Source organism: Alosa alosa, chromosome 13 (assembly GCF_017589495.1).
Source record: "Alosa alosa isolate M-15738 ecotype Scorff River chromosome 13, AALO_Geno_1.1, whole genome shotgun sequence".
In the NCBI taxonomy this organism is placed as follows: Eukaryota; Metazoa; Chordata; class Actinopteri; order Clupeiformes; family Clupeidae; genus Alosa; species Alosa alosa.
Genome location: NC_063201.1, coordinates 29,926,022 through 29,945,476, shown reverse-complemented (window position 1 = coordinate 29,945,476; position 19,455 = coordinate 29,926,022). Strand labels below are relative to the sequence as shown.

General features: G+C 42.6%; 3 protein-coding genes across 4 annotated transcripts; 1 reads left to right on the top strand and 2 right to left on the bottom strand.

Moving 5' to 3' along the window:
- Positions 1 to 2,758: 2,758 nt before the first annotated feature.
- On the top strand, positions 2,759 to 5,762 carry mfap5 (microfibril associated protein 5). 2 transcript variants are annotated; one of them, XM_048260874.1, is made up of 7 exons: positions 2,759 to 2,824; positions 3,780 to 3,855; positions 3,956 to 3,988; positions 4,141 to 4,173; positions 4,379 to 4,466; positions 4,572 to 4,645; positions 4,796 to 5,762. In XM_048260874.1, the coding sequence occupies exons 2-7, from the start codon at positions 3,813 to 3,815 to the stop codon at positions 4,897 to 4,899; spliced, it is 375 nt and encodes a 124-aa protein (XP_048116831.1). In that variant the 5' UTR covers positions 2,759 to 2,824; positions 3,780 to 3,812; the 3' UTR covers positions 4,900 to 5,762. The 2 variants fall into 2 exon arrangements, with proteins under 2 accessions (XP_048116831.1, XP_048116832.1); XM_048260875.1 differs by having other exon boundaries at positions 2,761 to 2,820.
- A 4,440-nt stretch (positions 5,763 to 10,202) lies between these two features.
- aicda (activation-induced cytidine deaminase) lies at positions 10,203 to 12,681 on the bottom strand. The gene is made up of 5 exons (XM_048261737.1): positions 12,662 to 12,681; positions 11,687 to 11,852; positions 11,229 to 11,508; positions 10,970 to 11,085; positions 10,203 to 10,253 (listed from the first exon to the last, which is right to left on the bottom strand). Exons 1-5 carry the CDS (start codon positions 12,679 to 12,681, stop codon positions 10,203 to 10,205), a joined length of 633 nt encoding a protein of 210 aa, XP_048117694.1.
- A 3,929-nt stretch (positions 12,682 to 16,610) lies between these two features.
- On the bottom strand, positions 16,611 to 18,465 carry nat14 (N-acetyltransferase 14 (GCN5-related, putative)). The gene is made up of 3 exons (XM_048261199.1): positions 18,365 to 18,465; positions 17,579 to 17,679; positions 16,611 to 17,378 (listed from the first exon to the last, which is right to left on the bottom strand). Exons 2-3 carry the CDS (start codon positions 17,657 to 17,659, stop codon positions 16,611 to 16,613), a joined length of 849 nt encoding a protein of 282 aa, XP_048117156.1. The 5' UTR covers positions 17,660 to 17,679; positions 18,365 to 18,465.
- Between the last annotated feature and the right edge of the window lie 990 nt (positions 18,466 to 19,455).

Below are 19,455 nucleotides of genomic sequence, written 5' to 3'. Positions count from 1 at the left end.
TGCGATGTTGGCAATTGCAGAATCTAGGTCAGCAGCTTCTCTGGCTGGACACCTTGATTACATGTTTAAACAGCAATGTGTCCCGGCTGACCACTTGTGATCAGATTACCCAAAACACATGTAACACACAAACATAAACAGGCCCAAATATGTGGTGGAACTTCTGCATATGTGTGGTGGCATGGCCACGTTCAAAGAAACAGCAAGAACACAATAGACTGGTGAGGACATTATGTGGACATCAGTCATACAGGGGAAATTCTGCAGGTTGATTAGAATTGCAGTGGATGCAGAGATAAATGTACACTACACAACGGCTGGAGCATATAAAACATTCCTAGCAGCAGAAAGCTGATACCCCCAATCACATGCAGGCAAGGTACTGAGATGATGGGTCGCCGGACGGTCCAGTCTGATGGCTTGAGTCAGGCACATGATATCTGCTCCTTATTAAGATCTGGACAGTTTAATCATATCAGAGTCTGAATGGCAGGCAGCTGTGAGATCTTTAAAAGTCCCAAATTAACTCTTTTACAACTGGAGGACTGACAAGCAATCTGTAACTTGATAGTTTGATCTAGATTCAGACGAACTCATGCACAGTGACATGAATATGAACAATGAGAGTGTACAAACTGTGTGTGTGTGTGTGTGTGTGTGTGTGTGTGTGTGTGTGTGTGTGTGTATGTGTGTGTGTGTGTGTGTGTGTGTGTGCGTGTGTGTGTGTGATGCGTGCGCGTGTGTGTGTGTGTGTGTGTGTGTGTGTGTGTGTGTGTGTGTGTGTGTGTGTGTGTGTGTGTGTGTGTGTGTGCGTGTGTGTGCATGTGTGTGTATGAAAGAGGTTTGGGAGCAAAGGCGTGAAACACAAGCCTCTGATGCACGTACGCTTTGACGTACAGGAGCCAGGTACCATATGTAAGTTGACTGGAGCAGTACAGCTGGAGGCATCTCTGGAAGCTTCTAGGGAATGCTGGGGTAACCTCCTGGCCAGCACTGGACAGCAGAGGGCTGGGCAGTAAGGGAAACTATGCCCTGACTAATAAACATGTCTGGCAGTTATCCAGTGTTTATGAGTTGGCATTTATTCACCCCCCCAATCCCCCCCCCCCCATGACTCAAGCTCTCAGACTTCTTACATTAATCTTTATCTCTCCCTCTCCATAACAGCCACCCCATCCCTCACTCTCCAGCCAAATGGGGACGTGTGGGAGTCTGTCCAGTCTGTTTCTCATCCTCATCAGCACAGGTCAGCTCTCCTGCACGACTCTCTCTCCTCCTCTCTCTGCTGACGAAAGCAATGGGCTTGGGTCAACATGTTCTGGCCTGGACCCTCTGGCTCGTGATCCGCGCTGGTTTTGGGGAGCTCAGTTCACGCCAACTCTCTCTCCGGATCTCCATTACTCAGGATGTCATCAGTTCCGTCCCACTGCTTACCTTGTCGACCTTGTTAGGCCACCCGCTCCTCTCCCTGCAGCAGGGCTTTCTAACCTCGTTATGTCAAGTCCGTGATGAGTGAGGGCCCCTTTGAACTGCCACCTGAGTGCCCTGCCCTCCAAATGTCACTTCTTGTCTGTGACTCCATGGGCATGCCTGACAATATTTATATTTGACAAATTCACTATGAGAATCAGGGACTCGGGTTCCCCCTCCTCCGCTCCATTCCCCTCTTTCGATCAAAGAGAGGTCCACATGAAAGAGAGACAGAGGGGTGACATGCACATGCCACAGATGACAGCTAAGAAAAGATCGCCCTCTTTTGTTCTCACTGTTCAGTTTGAAGTGTGGGACTTGATCTCTATTCAAAGCTTTGTTTTTTTTCCGTGGTATCAAGTTAGTCACTTCCCCTGTTGGCTCTGTCTGCGCTGTCATTTATATCAATAAGGTTCGCCGTTTTGCACGTGTCGGACAAAGGAGAGTGCCACAGGAGAGGGAGCCAGAGACAGCGGGCGACATGCTTAGTCAGTGTGCCCTGGCACAGGGAGATGACACAGGCGCTCAGCGCACCTTTTAAGGTAACTGGGAAAGCGTAATATAGCTCGCATTCTCCTCAATCGTCACCTACCGCATGAGAAGATTTAAGCACAGAACCACCTGCTCGGGGTGAGACAATTACCCTTCAGAGTCTCCCATCATTGACACACAGTCTCCCCCTGGTGGTCTTGGAAATGACCTTCGGTCTCTCCTCTGCTTGGCATTGCACCCGTCTCCCCACACTGCAGATTTACAAGGGCTTAAAAGCTTCAGTTCAATTGCTGTACAACTGCTGGGCATCATTTGTGTACACTACTTGAATGGCACTTAGACAGAGAGTTGGAATCTAATGCTGTGGGAAAGAATGTAAGCAACATGCCTGATTGATGGAGGATTTGTACAAATGTTAAACAAATGTTTGGGGTAGTCATAACTGCAGCGAAGGATTATGGATTCTGTTTTTAAATATGACTGTTTCTTTTTAAATGTGAACATTCCACACATGAACAGGCAAACCCTAAAAACTTGAAATATATCAGTTAGTTTGAAAAGTGAAACCACAGCAGCAGCGCAGCTCCTAAGAATCCCCAGATTGGAGCGAGAGCCGCATTCTTAAACATATTCCCCAGAAGAATTAGAGCACGTCTGGAGTCCCTACTCTTAAATCATGGAGCAGACTGATCTGGGGAGAGGGGGAGGAAGGGGGAGTTTAATGGGAGGGAGTGTAGAAGAGAAACAGAAGAGGAGAAGGGAGGGAGAGGAGGAAGGAGGAGAAGGAAAGAGGGGGAAGAGAAAAGACAAAAGATTCAGAAAACAAAAGGAGAGAGGGCCAGTGGAGAGAGAACAGTTGTGAGTATGTGAACAGTTTTAATGGCATTCTACTGTTTACGTCAGATCTGTACTAGTGCATGTGTTGATGCATAAAAGCATGATGAAATGCAAAGGAGATGAATAAGGAATGAAGGAACCCTTTCAAAGGCATACTAGCAGGAAGAAAAGTTAGCCAGTGCTTGGTACCTACTAGACAAGATGCATTTGGAGGACAAAAAGCAACGAGTCTAACTCAGATTGGATAAAAATTACATATTTAAAGAGCACTGGTTACTGTGATGCGGGAGAAAAGCATGCATCCATTGCTTTTTTTGTATCCATTTGCATCCATTGCTGCCAAGCTTTTTTGTGCTGCAGTGAATGAGATGCATGTGCAGGCATGGGCGTGTGCAACTGTTTAACGTCTTGTAACTTAATTTAATTCAATGTCTGGACTGGGCAGGAAGTGAAATACTGTACACAATACTGTAATATTGACCAGCCAGAGAACCTTCTGTGTGTTTGACTGTGAGAACAAGAGGAGCAGAGAAAAGTTGAGAAGGGTGGGGGGGTGGGGGGCAGAGTGCGCACTTCTCATGAAAACACATTCTTTTGCATGAACTCATGTCTTGGACTCCAGAATAACAGAACATGCTCAGGAATATGTCAGTGGAGAATAAAGTACAGAATGGCGTAAGAAACAGCATACTGTAGGGGAGGAGGTTTGACTGCAGGAGGAAATACATGCACGTACAGTATACAGTTACTGAAATAGAAGGTTTGTGCACAAATTACCAGTTTCAACTGTAGAAAGACAGTTGGCTAGGGTCAAATCTCAGCACTGCCAAATTATAAGTCATGGAAAAGAGAGAATGATTAGGCTATGCTTGCCTAATTTGTTTCAGTGTGTGTGTGTGTGTGTGTGTGTGTGTGTGTGAGTGAGAGGGACAGATATTTTAAGTCCTCAAAGTGACTTGGTTACCTCTTGTGTTGTACAGATCATAAAGTTTGGTTGGCTGCATATCTGAGAGATGGGCAGCTACCCAATCATCTTGTTGCTGTGCTGTCTCCATGGTAACCCAAAGACTAAAACAATCATTATGTTAATTACGGTATTGTGACAACGTTTTTACTTTCCTCATCACATAAACCTTTAATTGTCTTTTTCCCACAGCGCAAGTTGCAGTTGTCCGTGCCCAACAAACTGGTAAAGTTGCGTCACTGCATAAGCACGTCTGTTTTGTTTACAAGTTTTAAATCATGGGATTGATAGTCTGGTGTATACAGACGCTCAGTCTAACTGAGCAGAGTCAGGGCGTAATGTTGTTTCCAACATGTTGTATTTGTGTGTTGTGGCAGTGGGCCCTACAAATGTCCCGGACCTACCATCTGGTGAGTGAGTGTGTGTCACGGATGCTGTGTGTCTAAGGCAGAGAGTGTGAGTGAGGAAGTGAAATGCATAGCATTTAGTGGTCATATTTATTGGAAACCTCAAGCTACAGCAAGGAAACGAAACCACACAATAAAAATCAAACATGTGACCATGATGAGTTCATTGGCACATGTAATGTCTTTGTTGTCTGCTTCCCTCTGCTAGACTGCAGGGAGGAGATGTACCCCTGTACCAGGATGTACTCAGTCCACCGGCCCATCAAGAGATGCATCCACTCTCTGTGCCTTTACAGGTAGTTACAACAGAAGCACATGGTGGACAACATTCTGTTTTTCAGTTGCACTCCTCAGCTGTATTTGTCCCATGAGTTCATTGTGCCCGTATCCATTTCTGTCAGCCTCCCTCGAGTCTATGTGATCAACAAAGAGATCTGTGTGCGCACGGTCTGCCAACAGGATGAACTGCTCAAGGGTGAGTGAGTCTCTGTTATATTCTGATAATAAAGCAACAGATGACTGAGCTGAACCAGTAACCCCCCTGTCCATTTCACTGCCTTTCCCTATACTCCCTCTGTGTGTGTCTCTCTCTCTCTCACTCTCTCTCTCTCTCTCTCTCTAACAGCGGAGCTTTGCAGGGAGAAATCTGGCTGGCCCAAGAGACTCACGAGGTCAACTAAAAAACGCTGTCGTCGTGGAAACCCAAAAACCTGGGCAAACAAGGCTTAATCAAGAGGAGGTGACACCATGGAGAGAGAGAGAGAGAGAGAGAGAGAGAGAGAGAGAGAAGAGTGAGAGAGATGAAGAAAAGGAAGGGCTGAACAACAAATCTCAAAAGCTCCAGCTTAGTTACTGTTACTAGCTGGGTTTCCATCCAACTGGTTTACATATTTTAAGCACATTCATGAAAATTCCACCAGACAAAATGTAAGTCTGTGTGTATTTCCATATACTGTGTTAAAAGTAAAAATGGACACTCACCTAATCAAAAAAGGGGACTTCCTAGAGGCTGTACCATCAATATGTAAGATTGTACGGGCAACTTTAACAGCAACCACTGAAAAATTTTAAGCAAATAAACCCATTTTCATAACATTAGCACATTGTGCCAAATGTGAATCGGGAGTTTATCCACATCCCTCTAATGAATTGATTTATTATTTGACTCACACGACAAGCATTTGCGGTCAGGTTTTTCTATTCAAATGATCTCAAATTCACTAAAAGTTGGATGAAAGCTCAGCTATTGTTTCCTTAGAACATTCCAACAAATCTAAACTGACCCACAAAACAATTTTATAATCCTTTATCTCACTTTTATTGTTTGCTTGTTGGTTTATTTGTCTGTTTTTAAATAATAACCACTTGCGAGGGATCACTTTATTATTTAGATGATGTTCTCATGTTTACACTGACAACAACAGTGCACTTTGTTACGATACTGAATGTTGAAGTGTCTCACTGTTGATTGCATATACCTACATATGTAGAGTTTTTTGCAAAAACTCTTTTTTTTTACATTATATCTATGCATCTCCACACACCAATCTGCATCACTAAGATGAGACAGGTGAGTAAAATAAATTAAAATAGAAAAACATGCCTCCAACTGTCTTTGTTCTTTGTCCAAAATGTCTTTGAATGTCTTTGTCTTACCCCACACACACACAGGTGTATATGTCAGGTGAGCTCAGGTGTATATCTCAGTGTATATTATGTGTGGTGATGTAAACACTGATCATTAGAGGCTGACTGAGGTTTTCAGAGCAGCTCACAGCCACAAGAAATTACTGTAACTATAAAACCTGAACACATTCAGCACAAGTAATAGCAATATGCACATTTATAACTTTTGAAAATGAATGTATAATCTCCGATCACACCGCAAACATTTATCCTCTCATGTGTGTCAAAAGGGGATTTGGGCTGATGTTCAAGGTTTCCCAAAATCCCAAATAGTATTCCATAGTATTATGATAGGACTGGAACAGTTCAGTGTATAAAGACATGCCTGTGTGACATACCAAAAGGTCAAAGAGTGCATGGAAAGAGAAGACTATATATTGCTCTGGTCAGTGTGTGTATTAGTGTGTTCTAAATATGTGGAGGAGCGAGAATATCCCATCTCGAAGCACAATGAACGCTTCTGTCATGACGCAGAGTGAAGCGACTAAAATGTTTACCAGAACGATACATACAGTGTGCTCCTTCATGTGAATATGAGTGATACACAAACAAGGACACTCCAGACCACTCATCCCTGCACGGGTCCTCCCAGGGTTTGCTGAGAAACACGACTTACGGTAGGGACAGTGAGTAAAGAGTGTTGTTGAACAGATGAACACAGACCAGCTATTGTGCTTTGGGGGAGAATTCTAATCATGTCGCACTGTTCTTCAGCCATGATTAAGCTCTGGGGAAACCGCTGTGAACCTTTCACCTCGGCTAATAACGCTATTTTGAGATCTCCACCTCTGTACACACTTCTCCCACCACCAAACTCACAACAACATTAGACCTACTGGCCTCCACCCACACTCGCCCACACACAAACACACATCCACACACAAACATCCACACACAAACACACAGGCACGCACACAGGCACGCGCGCACACACACACACACACACACACACACACACACACACACACACACACACACACACACACACAGCACTTCAGGCTATAGTTATTATTATAACATTCAGAATTAATATGATCAGTTAGATCTTTAACCTCTTCAGTACTTAACAGTGCTTCTATGTATGTAATCAGTGTAATCAATGTAAAAGTCAACATTGCCTTGCAGAATCAAACTCTGAAGTCTTTAGAAGCTCTTCTAACAGTTACGGACTGCATATGTAAAAACACAGACTGGAACACTAACAAATGTAGCCTACAGAGGGCGCTCAACACCTCATGGGATGCAAAGGCACAACCGTGGTTTCCCCCAGATCTAAACAGCGGTGAGGAACTGTCTGAGATGCTTAGCGTACAACTGAAAAACAAAATTGGCATACCTTAACCTTTGTCTATTTATTTGGTCAAAACACGTCATTTCAGTAGTCCATGAGGTTCATGGTTCAGTGAGACATTCTTGCAAAACCAAGAAACCCCTCCCAGACATGCATGGAACCAATTGAAGATGTCAGTCAGCCTCTCCTGGGAATGAGCAAAAAATCCAAATGAAAATGACTGCTACACCAGAAACACTTACACTGTTGTGTCATAACTTTACACACATGATAATGAAAAACATATGAAAATGTAATTGTATTAAATTACACATACTTATTATTATTAAACTGCATAAATAAAATAAATCTAAATTTGGATCTATTTTAAAATCTGTGGATAAACAGATGTGTGAAAAGGGGGCATTACAGAATAGTCCATGAAGAGGACTGTAGAGATGAGAAAAAGGGAGTTGAGGGGGGAATCCATTATGAAGATATAGCAGAAACTCAACATATACTATTGCTTCTGTGAATGTTACACTTACCCTGCCAACATTTTGCACTTCACTTGCAATTGTACATCCCCTAACCCAATCATCATGGGCAATCATCATGTGCTCAGCCAGATCAGGAGCATCAAGTTTTAAATAGCTGCTCTCTAGTATGTGTCTGTACTGTACTTTTTCTGAAAATTCTTCTATTTCCTCTGCTATCTGCTATATCCTATCTTCATGAAATTTGGTGATCTAAGATGATCTTTAGACTAACCCTCAGAAAAGTTATCAATTGGGGGGCATTGCATCCACCAGGTCCAATTACCCATAGGGATAGGCTCAACTCTGACCTGCGATAATTTCTCGATCCCACCCCATCTCTCTTTCCCGCTTACTTCTGGTAGATTTTCACTGTCTTATCTAAACAAAACAAAAAAATAGACTTAAAACAAAAGAAAACTTATCACTCAGATTCTTGACTGAAATTGTTCGCCTGACACAGCCAATTGAAATTGTTGATGAAGCCAAACATGAATGAACACTTTAAAAGAGAAATTTGTTACTTTGTGTTAGTTTAATCAAAATTTGTACAACTTCACACCCTCAGGCCAAGCCTCACAAACTCATCTATATGTCATTTTAATTTAATTTGCCTCTCACATCCAGTTGAAATCCAGTGGCTCAGTCACCAAATAGAAAATGAGCGTGTATCATGGTCAATTTACATTAAAAGTTTATTTTGGGGGGCAAGTTTTTGCATTAGGTTAATTAATCATCACATCTAGCCTGGCACTGCTAGCCAACAATACTCACTAGAAAGCAAATTGAGGTCTCTTTGCACAATTAGCCATCTTCACTGAACAGCTAATAGTAATGCTAGGCTACCACGTGAGCTGAGACAATGAAATGACATATATTCTTAGAAACTGACACAAAAAAACAAATGCTCATGAATCAAGATGATGTTGATCGATAAATGGTGCAGATGTGGGTAAACGTCAAGGTCCTTTCATCAGATAGGATTGCACCACCGTCTACCACAATGTAAAATGCAACATGCGTCAGACAGGGGTGAGCTTAATCTTTCATGAAGATTGTGCAACAATTAGGTATGATTTTAGGCAGCTCAACTTCAAATTCATTTTGAAAGTGCCATGTGAAGGACAGATAAACATGTCATTCCCACCAGCCATCAGCAGGATACACTAAATAATTCTATGTTCCAGGTTGGAACAAATCGCAGAAATGAATGAAAACCTTTCACATTGCTGACACCTAAAGACACCATGTTAGCAAGCTTCTGTAAGAGCCTCAAGACTCAGGGTGCTGTTTGTAAGGTTTATCACGCCTTTTAGCTATAGCTTGCCAGTTTTATCCTGAACTTTGCACAGTGCTGCTTTAACCCATGATCATTACAGTATAACCTAAACATGGGGCCCTAATTTAAATGGAAATGCAAAGTCTATCAACAAACAAAATTATCAGACATGACCAAGCTATGGTGTGGCATGTGGTAGAATTGCTGACTCATCAGTGTTTACAGCTAAAGTCCCATGGACCATGGTACATTAGCAATGTTTACAGCTAAAGTCTTGCCCATGGTGTTACAATAGCAATGCTTACAGCTAAAGTCTTGCCCATGGTGTTACAATAGCAAACTGATTTTGCCTAGTTGTTAAATTAGCTTTGGTTAGACCTAAGACTTCATTCAAGTTAGTTCAAGTTCATCATTCAAATTAGGCCCATACTGTGACAGCATACAAATTATTTGATGAATCTTTTCAATTGGCAGCTAATAGTGTTTTTTGGTCAACACGAAAGTGTTGCTCGTAAATTCCAGGAGAGAGAATTCAGGCAGTTGTTTCAGAGCTCTGTCAGGTATCATCACTGTAGATAGATAGATAGATAGATGCTTTATTGATCTCCAAGGGACAATAGACAGATACCTGTAGCACAGAGGCAAGACTATACCGTTTTCGGTTGGGAAACTTAACATAAAAACTCTAAAAACAGATCACAGCCTCTCTGTTTCTGCCAACAGACCTGATGCTCACATTGGGATTCAGCTTTGACACATATCGACTTGTAATTTGTATCACCATTCTCAGTTTCACTCAATTGTCATATTGACATTTATGGGTTTAGTTTACTTACTAAGGCTGTCTGTGTACACACAGTATAGGCTACACCTAAATGATTGCATGATTGTTTTGTTTTTTTGTTTAATTCACTGTTTTTATTATCAAACAAAACAATACATTGTTATGCTCAAAATCACGAACAACATTAAATTGAATTCCCCCCACACCCACCCCCTGATTGTATGATTGTTATTGTTTGATTGTTATAGGTGATCACTGTGCATCATACCAGTGTATTTTATTTAATTTTGCTCTCAGTAAAAACAGTCACAGATTTTCATATAAAAAGTTACCTATCGGGTAACTATAAATGGCAAAATGCTATACATATGTGCATGTGATAAAATTCAAGTCTCAGGATTAGCACCAGTAGGCTACTTTGCTATAGCAACAATTTTCAGAATGCATCTTCATATTCAGCACAGAAGAGGATGGGTGTCACAGTCCGAGCAGCGTAAACGCATCTCTCAGGTCTTCAGTCTCAGTAGGCTGGAATAGGAACACCAAAGTTAATGGTCAGAGAGTTGCCATTGCTGTTGAATACAAGTTAATACAACTTAAAGGAACCGTATGTAAGAACTGCATTTCAATTAATCATAAAAAGGCCTTGATATGTCACTAGACATTAAGAAATCATGTTCATTTTAAATACTTATATCACTGTACAGTTGTACAACAGTAGTCCGGCCAGGATATTGTCATTTAAAAAGTGAAGTTGCAGCCCTCAACTGATGTTGATGTTGTCATGTTGTGTGTTGGCCTGATGCGCCACCCTCCACCAATCTACTAATCACGAAGTCAGTAGTGTTTCGACATCCTGATTGCCAGCTCTGCCAGGCAGGGGGGAGGGGGAGGGGATGCACCGCTCTACAGTAATTTGAAAGTGATTGCAGTACCAGTTTTGGCCACAATCTTATCTACGGTTCCTTTAATGTGTACATAAATATACGACATAAGAGTGACATGACACTGTCATGACACATGAACCCTAACCCCAACCCTAACCCTAACTTGTTATGACAAAAAACAAATGACACTTAATGACAGAAGCGTTATGTCATAAACGTTTATGACTTGTCGATCATGACAATGTCATGTCACTCTTATGTCGATACTGTCAAGTAAAGTGTAACCAATTATACATATTTTGTCTTTTGCTATAAATATACATATTTTGTCTTTCTCAAAATTGTGTCAAATAATACCATGAGGATGCGGTACAGTTTCCTGGACAGTCTCACAGAGTTCTGGTGGAGTCCATCCCAAGCCTTAAAGGCTCTTGCATTGCAAGCCACAAATGTTTGCCAACAGTAGAAATAGTCTGAGGAGAGAGAAAAGTTGAGAACCGTAATGAACTCAGCAAACACAAACTTGCACTCTGGTCAAAAACCTACTGCAGCAGAGAGCATATTGTGTGACTGTGTCATTCATTTCTGGGTTCATTTCTAAGTTATGTTGTCATACCTTTGAAAGTCATAATGGACAGTTTCACCCCTGCTCTCTTCAACTCCCTGAGCCCTTCTCTCTCCCTGCTGTCTTCCAGATCACAGAAGTAGAGGCGTGAGATGAAGATCCGCAGCCGCAAGTTTGGCATCTGTGACAGGAGGTTGGACAGGCGGCGGGCGCAGTCCGAGCATGGTGACCAGGAACAGAACCAGGTGACGGAGTAGCATAGCCTCACTCCACCCGGACCAATATCCCATAGGCCTGGGCACAGCCAACCCAGGTGTCGCAGAAACAGAACCTGGATACAGTTGGTTTTGTTTGATTTATCAAGATACATTTCAGAAAAATAGAGTAAATGACAAATAGTTATTACACTAATATGACAAAAGCCAAATAGTTAAATGCTATACAAAACATTTCTGCATTTTCCTGGTTCTTGGTTCAGTCTCCTCAGCATGGAGCGCTCCATCACTTACCTCCACGTGACAGCCGGTGCGATTGCGCATGTGCCCGAAATCAAAGGACAGTGAGTTGGGTCCAATCCTTCTCTTCACCACAAAGCACAGATAAGTCTCACAGCGACCGCGAGCCCACCGCATGTTTTTGTATTGGTAGATGAACTTCTTCTGGGCCAGTAGCACACTGATGGATTGAATGAGTGCATTAGTCCAGAGGTTTAGACTGCTGGGTGATCACTCAAAGACCCAATTTTACTTTTGTCGGAAATCATCAGAGGATGTATTCGAATAGTTTTTTTGTATTTGGTATTTTTGTACAGTGAAAGAGGTTTATGGTTTCATCAACTGCAAGAAGTTGACAACAAGTATGCATTACGAGGAACACAAGACAATAAGAAAACTAGTCTGCCTAGTCACCTAGACTATACACATACACATAAAACATAAAAATCGTAGTTCCTGTTACTACCCCACGCAATTCATTTATCAGCAAATCGAAACTTTAGTTTTTAATCAAATAGAGATGTACGACACAGGTGCAGTTCCATAAATGTCTTAAGAATAAGCGCAAGAAATGATTCAGCTGAAGGCAAAAGACCCGTTTAAAACTCCATCACTGTGATCGCTGGAAGTGTCTAACTTCATCATATCACTCAGCCTGCCCCAGCATTACTCATGTAGGCAGATTATAATGAGTAACCATAAGCATACATAGAGAGACCCAAATACTCTGTCTGAGTCTCGGTTTCAGTTGTGAAATCTTGATTGAAACCAGAGAAAGTCATTACCGATGTCATCTGTGTAACATTTGCACAAAAGCACTAAATAGGGCAGTCAAGATCTTATTGCTTTATTCACTAAATAGGCATTGTGAACTTAACAGGTAAAGGCTTACTTAAAGGTAAGCCATAAAATGACATGCAACTTTGTTACAATACAATAAGCCTCTTCTCATTGCATTTCATAACTGCATCACGTTAAAAAAAAACTCACCTGTCTAACTTGGTTTTCATTTTGAAAGATGAAAGTCGTGCATCCAAGCATGCAGAAGTCACTGATGGCGTGCAGTGGGCTGAACAAAGCAAACATATAGATTATCTGCAACACAGACATGTAGTGCAGCAACTGAAATGCTGGTTGGGCAGAGAATGTTTTTCAAATAATTGGGGGAGGGGAGACAAGCATCTGAAAATATCAATGACTATCTCTCCGCACGACTGACAGGTAACGTTCAACTGTTCAACTGAAACATTTCATGTTTCACCCATTTTGGTTAGTTTTGACTACTACTATTTAGCTGTACACTGCAAAAACTGTGTATCTAACCAAGTGTCATTAATGGTTAGATCAATGTTCTTATATTAAGATAAAAATGTTAAGATGTATCAAACCCCTATTAAATTAAGTCAAAATTATCTTACGAGAGCGCCAGGTAAGTCTCTTTATACTAAACAATACCAACTAGATTTTGAGCTTAATATAAGAATCACACATGGATAGAAAAGTAGTTTTGCAGTGTATGCTAGACCAGAAGTTCTCAACCTTTTTGGGGCTAAGACGCACCAAAGATCAAAACAAAACCGCAAGGCACACCGAGTTAACATTACTAATTATGACGCATCAAACACTTGATTAACGGCTGTAACAGGGGTGTTCATTCTTATGCCCTCATGTGTTTGTTGTTTGTGAGTTGAGACCACAACAATAGGCATATGCTCACTTGATGTTCACTGAGCTATACGTAACAGATCTGTAGCCCATAAGGCTACTTTATAACAACCACTTTGTATTAATATATATTAGTTGTTATATATTCTTAATAATGAAGAAAAACTACAAAGCTTTTAGACACAGTATTGCACAATGTGAATGTGTGCACAATTCCATGTTTGGACAATAGGCCTTAGTGACCAGAAATCAGTCCCATGGGAGTTTTGACGTGAGCGGTATTCCTGTTATTTACAAATGTACGTCAGCAAACTGCCAGCAGCGTAACTATGGAAATGACACAATTTTCCAGACCTCCTGCACCCAGTCAAGGAACCTACCACATTGGTTTTCCCTGATGATTAAGACACCCACTGAAGAAAGCCTCCCACATACACACTCTCTCTGTTTTATTCCTCTCCTTTTGTTTTCCTCCACCCTCAGCCTTTCCACTCGTTTAGTTCCCACCAGGGGCCTAAAATGTGGGAGAAACCATGGGGGGTCCCAAATAAGCTTCAGGATCTGACACCTACCATACCCAGGCTATTATGGAGACCAGGGAATTCCCCCAAAACACAGAGTGAGGTGTACCAACCAAGGACCTTGAGGGGCCCCTTCGGCTAAGAGATGAGCTCGCCACCAGCATCCAGTGTTACGGCATCACTGAGTCACAGCCAGCTATAAGAGATTCTATTGCAGAGCACTGCAATGTTTTTCCTTCTCATTGGCATACACACTCACTCTCTCTCTCTCTCTGACACACACACACACAACCACTACAGACAAACTGTGAGACACACAGACATAAACACTCACACACTCCCTTACGCACAGAGCCTCCATACTCAGCTGTCTGCTTCCAATGACTCTCCCTCACCCTCTCATGCACCCTGTGGTTGGGGAAATCACCGTTTCCCAGAGCCTTTTTTTTGTCTTTTTCACTTTAGACCACAGCGGCATGTGATGTGCCTGTGCGTCTCTTCAATCTGATTTAACACATCTGGAAGGGATCTGTCTCCTCCTCTGATTTACCTTCCAACCGCAAGCAGGCTTCACAGTTCCCTCACTGCAATCCCACAGTCTGAGCGGCTCTAGATCGGAGACTCACAGAGCCTGTAACAGAAGGGGAGAAGAGATGGGACCAAAGAGGTCAGTGCGGACAAGTTTGGCCACTTGTTCCGCTGGCCTTCCAACTGGACTCTGGCCACCTGGCTGTTTTGATCCTCAGCCCGACACTGGGTGTGTTGTGCTTGAACGTGCGATGGACGACCGTGTGTGTGTGTTGTGGGAATTGTGGAAGAGTTACTCATGACTGTGGTTTTCACCACAGATGACCTGAGTCTCACATCACTTTCACTGCAAAGGCACAGACACAGACACACACAATCATAGGGTCTAGATGGGCTGAGGACCCACCACCAAAGAGCACTAACTCTTCAGAAACAAGTGGAGGAGCAGGCACAGGAAATGTCGAGTCACGTTTTCCGAAACCCACCCTCCCACACACACACAGACGCCCTCTCTCCTCCTGTGGCATATGCGCGCACACACACACACACACACACACACACACACACACACACACACACACACACACACACACACACACACACACACACACACACACACACACACACACACACACACACACACACACACACACACGCACACCATGTGCAGACACACATGAACACATTCACAAATATCATGTCTACTCTTCCAGAGCCTCAGTCTTGCATCTGTTTCCTGAAGGCAATAATAGCTTCATCGCTGATAGGGTGTCCTTGTGCAGATGTTCAAGAAAGGGTGATCATGCAGAAAAAGTCAGACACAACTTCTGCTAACATATAGGAGAGGTGGGTGTTTACATGCAAATACACTTTGTACACTTTGGACATCCAAAATCATTTGTCGAGTCAGTAACTTTTAAACCCTCTTTTATGGAATGGAATCAAAAAGTATTTGATATAGATGCAAGAACTGTTCAGCAGAATATAAAAATCTCCATTTTTTTAAAAGTTAACCTATAACATTTATAACTTAACGGTCATGTCAGGTAATGCGTGCTATCTTTGCGAAGTGTTTCCCCACAAACAAACACTAGTTTACAGTTCTCGCTGTATTGGGGGCACGATGACTTCAAAGACACATGTCAGCCACAGCGCAGTAGTCAGAGCGACTAGCTGTAGCTCACATAACCACACATGCATAGCTTGAGAGATTATGTCTTTAGCTACAACCCAGTCTACACCCACATGTAACCTGCAGAGCTGCTTTAGTGCAGCATGCCGTGTGTTTGTACTGCATATCACAGCCAGCACAAATGCATAAACATAATTCCACAGTGATACACACATCATGATCCTACTGTATATGGCAGTGTCTTTGCAAATGAAACAGGTGAAGTCATTCATGTTTTGCAGACTCATAGCAGGAAATGCACTCAGGTGCACTGTGGCAGAAGTTGTGAAGAGTGAGAGAGGGAGAAAGTTCTGTCGACTCACAGAAACCACAGCTATTTTAACACACCTGTTTAAACCCCACAGGATGTACAAACACACTATAATATTCTTCATTAATATGACCATTCATTTACATTTCAAATTTTCAAAAATTAGATTTTTTCAACATATTTATTTAGCAAAAAAACAACAAATGTAACATAATGTATTTTCCAGTGTAACACATGAAGTTCAATTATATAGGCAAACAATAACTACACACCACACTTTAATAACAACAGCCATAGAAAATGATAAATAATCAAATAAATACATTAAAAAATGATAATCCCAGCCCATTGAGAGTGTTTAACTGTCAACGTGAGAATAATCAAGCTTGCTGCCTTCAGCCAATGGGACTTCTTGCATTGCAAAAGGCTGGAGAACCACACATGCACACCACTGGAATAAGTGTCCATGGTGCCCATTAGTAGACATATGGTCAAAGTACCAAGCTCAAATGTGTGTGTGTGTGGGCCTCCAAATGCAGCCTTTGGGGTTGATTATCTTGTCTGCGCTTGGCTCCTTCCTTCCTCCTTCTAATTGCTTTCTCTCATCCCCTCTTATTTGTCTCTCTCTTCTTATGCTGTTTTTCCCATGAGGTGGGAGAGCCTCAGCACTGGCCTTTAGGGGCTGTTCTCCATAAGACTTCAGTGTAAAAACAGCACTACGGGCAAGCTAGCCGCCGCTTTACAAGACCAACTTCAGCCAGGCCCCCCCTCGGCCAACCCTCCTCATAGGTCTTTCACAAATACTTTAGTGACAGGGAATCCCAGCCAGCCCTTCTGAGGCTCTTCGAAGTCCTTATTCAGCACTTCCTCCCCGTCAGCCACCTCGCCCTGTAGCCGGTATCCCAGCTTCCTGAAGAAGAGCTCCCCCACGCGGGAGGGGAAGGGCACGTGGGCGTAGACCCTCCGGGAGCCCCGCTCCTTCTCCCGGTTCGTGAGACACTGCACCAGCAGGCTGCCCAGGCCTTCCCTCCGGTACCAGCTCTGCACCACTAGCCTGCAGATGCGGGTCGCCCCCGAGCGGTTCACCGGCTCCCTGGACACGCAGCCGATGACTTCCCCGTCGCAGTCCACCACCCACACCTCCCCTGCCACTCGCGCTCGGTCCTGCAGATCTTCCATGTCGTGGTTCTCGGCCTCTTTTCCTTTTTCCTCCTTCTTCTTCTTCCGCTTAGCCTTCTCCTGGGCTTTGCCTCTGACCCCTACGGGCCTGGCCATCCGTGAGTAGGGGTTCTCGAGTTCGGAGTCTCTCTCCGCCAGGTAGGTGCTGCCCACGTAGTCCCAGTACGGCCGGCGTGCTCCCAGGATCCCAGTGGAGCGGGGCAGCGTGAGCTTGAGGTAGATGATGACGATGAACACGGGAATGACCAAGGCCAGGATGAAGGAGTGCAGAACGCAGCGCAGGATGGACGAGAGGACGGCCAACATGAAGAGCGCCAGAGGGCGAGTGAGGAGATGCAGGATCAGCCGGTTCTCTGTGCCCTCGCAGCCCTCCTGACATGGGAATCAAGAGAGGCCAGAAAGTATGCATGACAATCAAACTGTGAATTAGAGGACATACTATTCATTGCCTAAGAAATACCACCAAAACTCTTGTACACTCACACAAAATTAATTGTGTGCATAACAAAAAACTTGATCAATAAAAATGACAGTTCTTCTATGCATGAGATAGATCTAAATAATAGTACAACCTTTATCAAACCTTTGACCGCCTCTATGTCTTCTAGCCTCATCCTTCGGAGGACTACACTTCCCAGGTCTAGCCTCACCATGACTGCAGCTGTCAGACTCCCTGTAAAATTGCATATAAAGGGAAATAAAGTTCATCATTACAGCAAGAGCCTGTTAATAAACATAAGATGAAATCACTGACCAAATGAAGTAACTATTGGGGGCAAACAGCTCTCTCACAGGCCCCTGATCAACAATAAAGTAACGGTTTACTACAGCTGCAGTATTTTCCATCAACCTCTAGAGGGTACAGTAATCTTATCAGGATAACCCCCATCAAGCATGTTGATGAAAAACTTTACATTGTTTCCAATGAAGCCACTGGTTGAGAAAGTCTGTAGCGTGATCGTCTAGACAAAACAAAGTGACGCTTATAAAATCAAGTATGTAATGTATCATACTGATGGTTTCTAAATAAAACAGGGGGAGTCAATAGAAATTAGCGGATTATGGGGGTTGCGCATGGCGTGCGGCTATTTCATGTGGCTCGCCGCACTTATTTTTGTCATAAAGCTCGAGCATGTCACGCAATTATGAATAAGTCCATCCTCAAAATATCTCTGCTTTGCACGCGATATTATGACCAGATGTTAATTCCGTGCGGCCGATGATTAAATGCGAATACAACGATGGGTCGGGGGCGATAGCTAGCCTTTCATCCAAATAACAAGGCAATGATTAAGAGCTTTATACACCATAGTATAAGCTACAGTCTGCTGTTTGTTTGTTTTTTACGATGATCTTACCTTTTTAGAAGAGGTGTGGTGTATCGGTGGGATATCCACGGACTATAATAAAACGTCCAGCGATGCTGCTCTGGCTGAAATAAGCAATAGATAGAATGACCTACGTTCTTTACGTAGGCTATTTCATAGGCTACGGAAACACTACACCGTCAACGTACGTAAATCGAGATGAGAATGGGAAATCTGCGCAAACGTGGGTCAAATTTCTAGACCACGCAAAATGTGTAATAATGTACGGGAATACTTCTAGTCCATATTTAGAGTGAATTCGCTGCCATGAACTCGTAGGCTATGTCAGAAATTAAAGCAACATGCCCAATTGCCTACTAGGCCTATACAATAAAAATATGTTGAATAACTGTTTACCCTATAACATTTGCTCATTAGACCTACATTATCAGTTAAATACAATCCCAATGTTATATTGGTAAGCAACATGCTTATTATATAGCTTAGGGCTACCTAAACAAACGACGTATAGACTATTGGCATGAAGAGCCTAATTCATTTAGCAAGCCTACTTGGACTAACTTCTCAAGTATCCTACTCTGACAGACAGGATCTTGGACAGAAGCATCAAGAATGGCAGACTGTTTGTGAGTCAGAGAATTAAAAACATCCAAGTGAAAATAAATCAGAAGTTACTGCAATGACAAGAAATCCCAGTCTTTGATTATGACTGAAGATTCATGCATAACATTTTCTACTTGCAGTCTTAAAACAAATGTGTTGAAAACAACACAACTTGTGTCCAGATAGGGACAACACAGTTTGTGTCGTTTCCAACACATTGCTTATTTGTTACACAATGTGTGTTGAAAATAACAGAACTTGTGTTTGTTTTTTAACTGTTTTTTTTTTTTTTATCTCTGTGTCCAGATAAACAAATTTGTTTAAGAGTGTGTTTATTCCCTCTATAGCCAATAATAATGTATATTCCCTCTCTAGCCAATAATAATGTATATTATTACCGACCAAAAAAAGAAAAGGTACTTGTTCAGACTCTGAACAGGGCAGACATTCACAAGTGATGGGCAACTGAAAATGACTCCAAAGTTAGCATGGGAGGTTTACAATCAATTTGTGTCCAG

Coding starts and splice junctions, on each gene's coding strand:
- nat14 (XM_048261199.1), bottom strand. CDS start 17,659: ATGGTGAGGCTAGACCTGGGAAGTGTAGTCCTCCGAAGGATGAGGCTA. Junction 17,379..17,578: donor CGGTCAAAGGTTTGATAAAG/GTTGTACTATTA, acceptor TTCCCATGTCAG/GAGGGCTGCGAGGGCACAGA.
- aicda (XM_048261737.1), bottom strand. CDS start 12,681: ATGAAAACCAAGTTAGACAG. Junction 11,509..11,686: donor GCACCGGCTGTCACGTGGAG/GTAAGTGATGGA, acceptor AACTGTATCCAG/GTTCTGTTTCTGCGACACCT. Junction 11,086..11,228: donor GTCCATTATGACTTTCAAAG/GTATGACAACAT, acceptor CTCTCTCCTCAG/ACTATTTCTACTGTTGGCAA.
- mfap5 (XM_048260874.1), top strand. CDS start 3,813: ATGGGCAGCTACCCAATCATCTTGTTGCTGTGCTGTCTCCATG. Junction 3,856..3,955: donor GTTGCTGTGCTGTCTCCATG/GTAACCCAAAGA, acceptor TTTTTCCCACAG/CGCAAGTTGCAGTTGTCCGT. Junction 4,646..4,795: donor ACAGGATGAACTGCTCAAGG/GTGAGTGAGTCT, acceptor TCTCTCTAACAG/CGGAGCTTTGCAGGGAGAAA.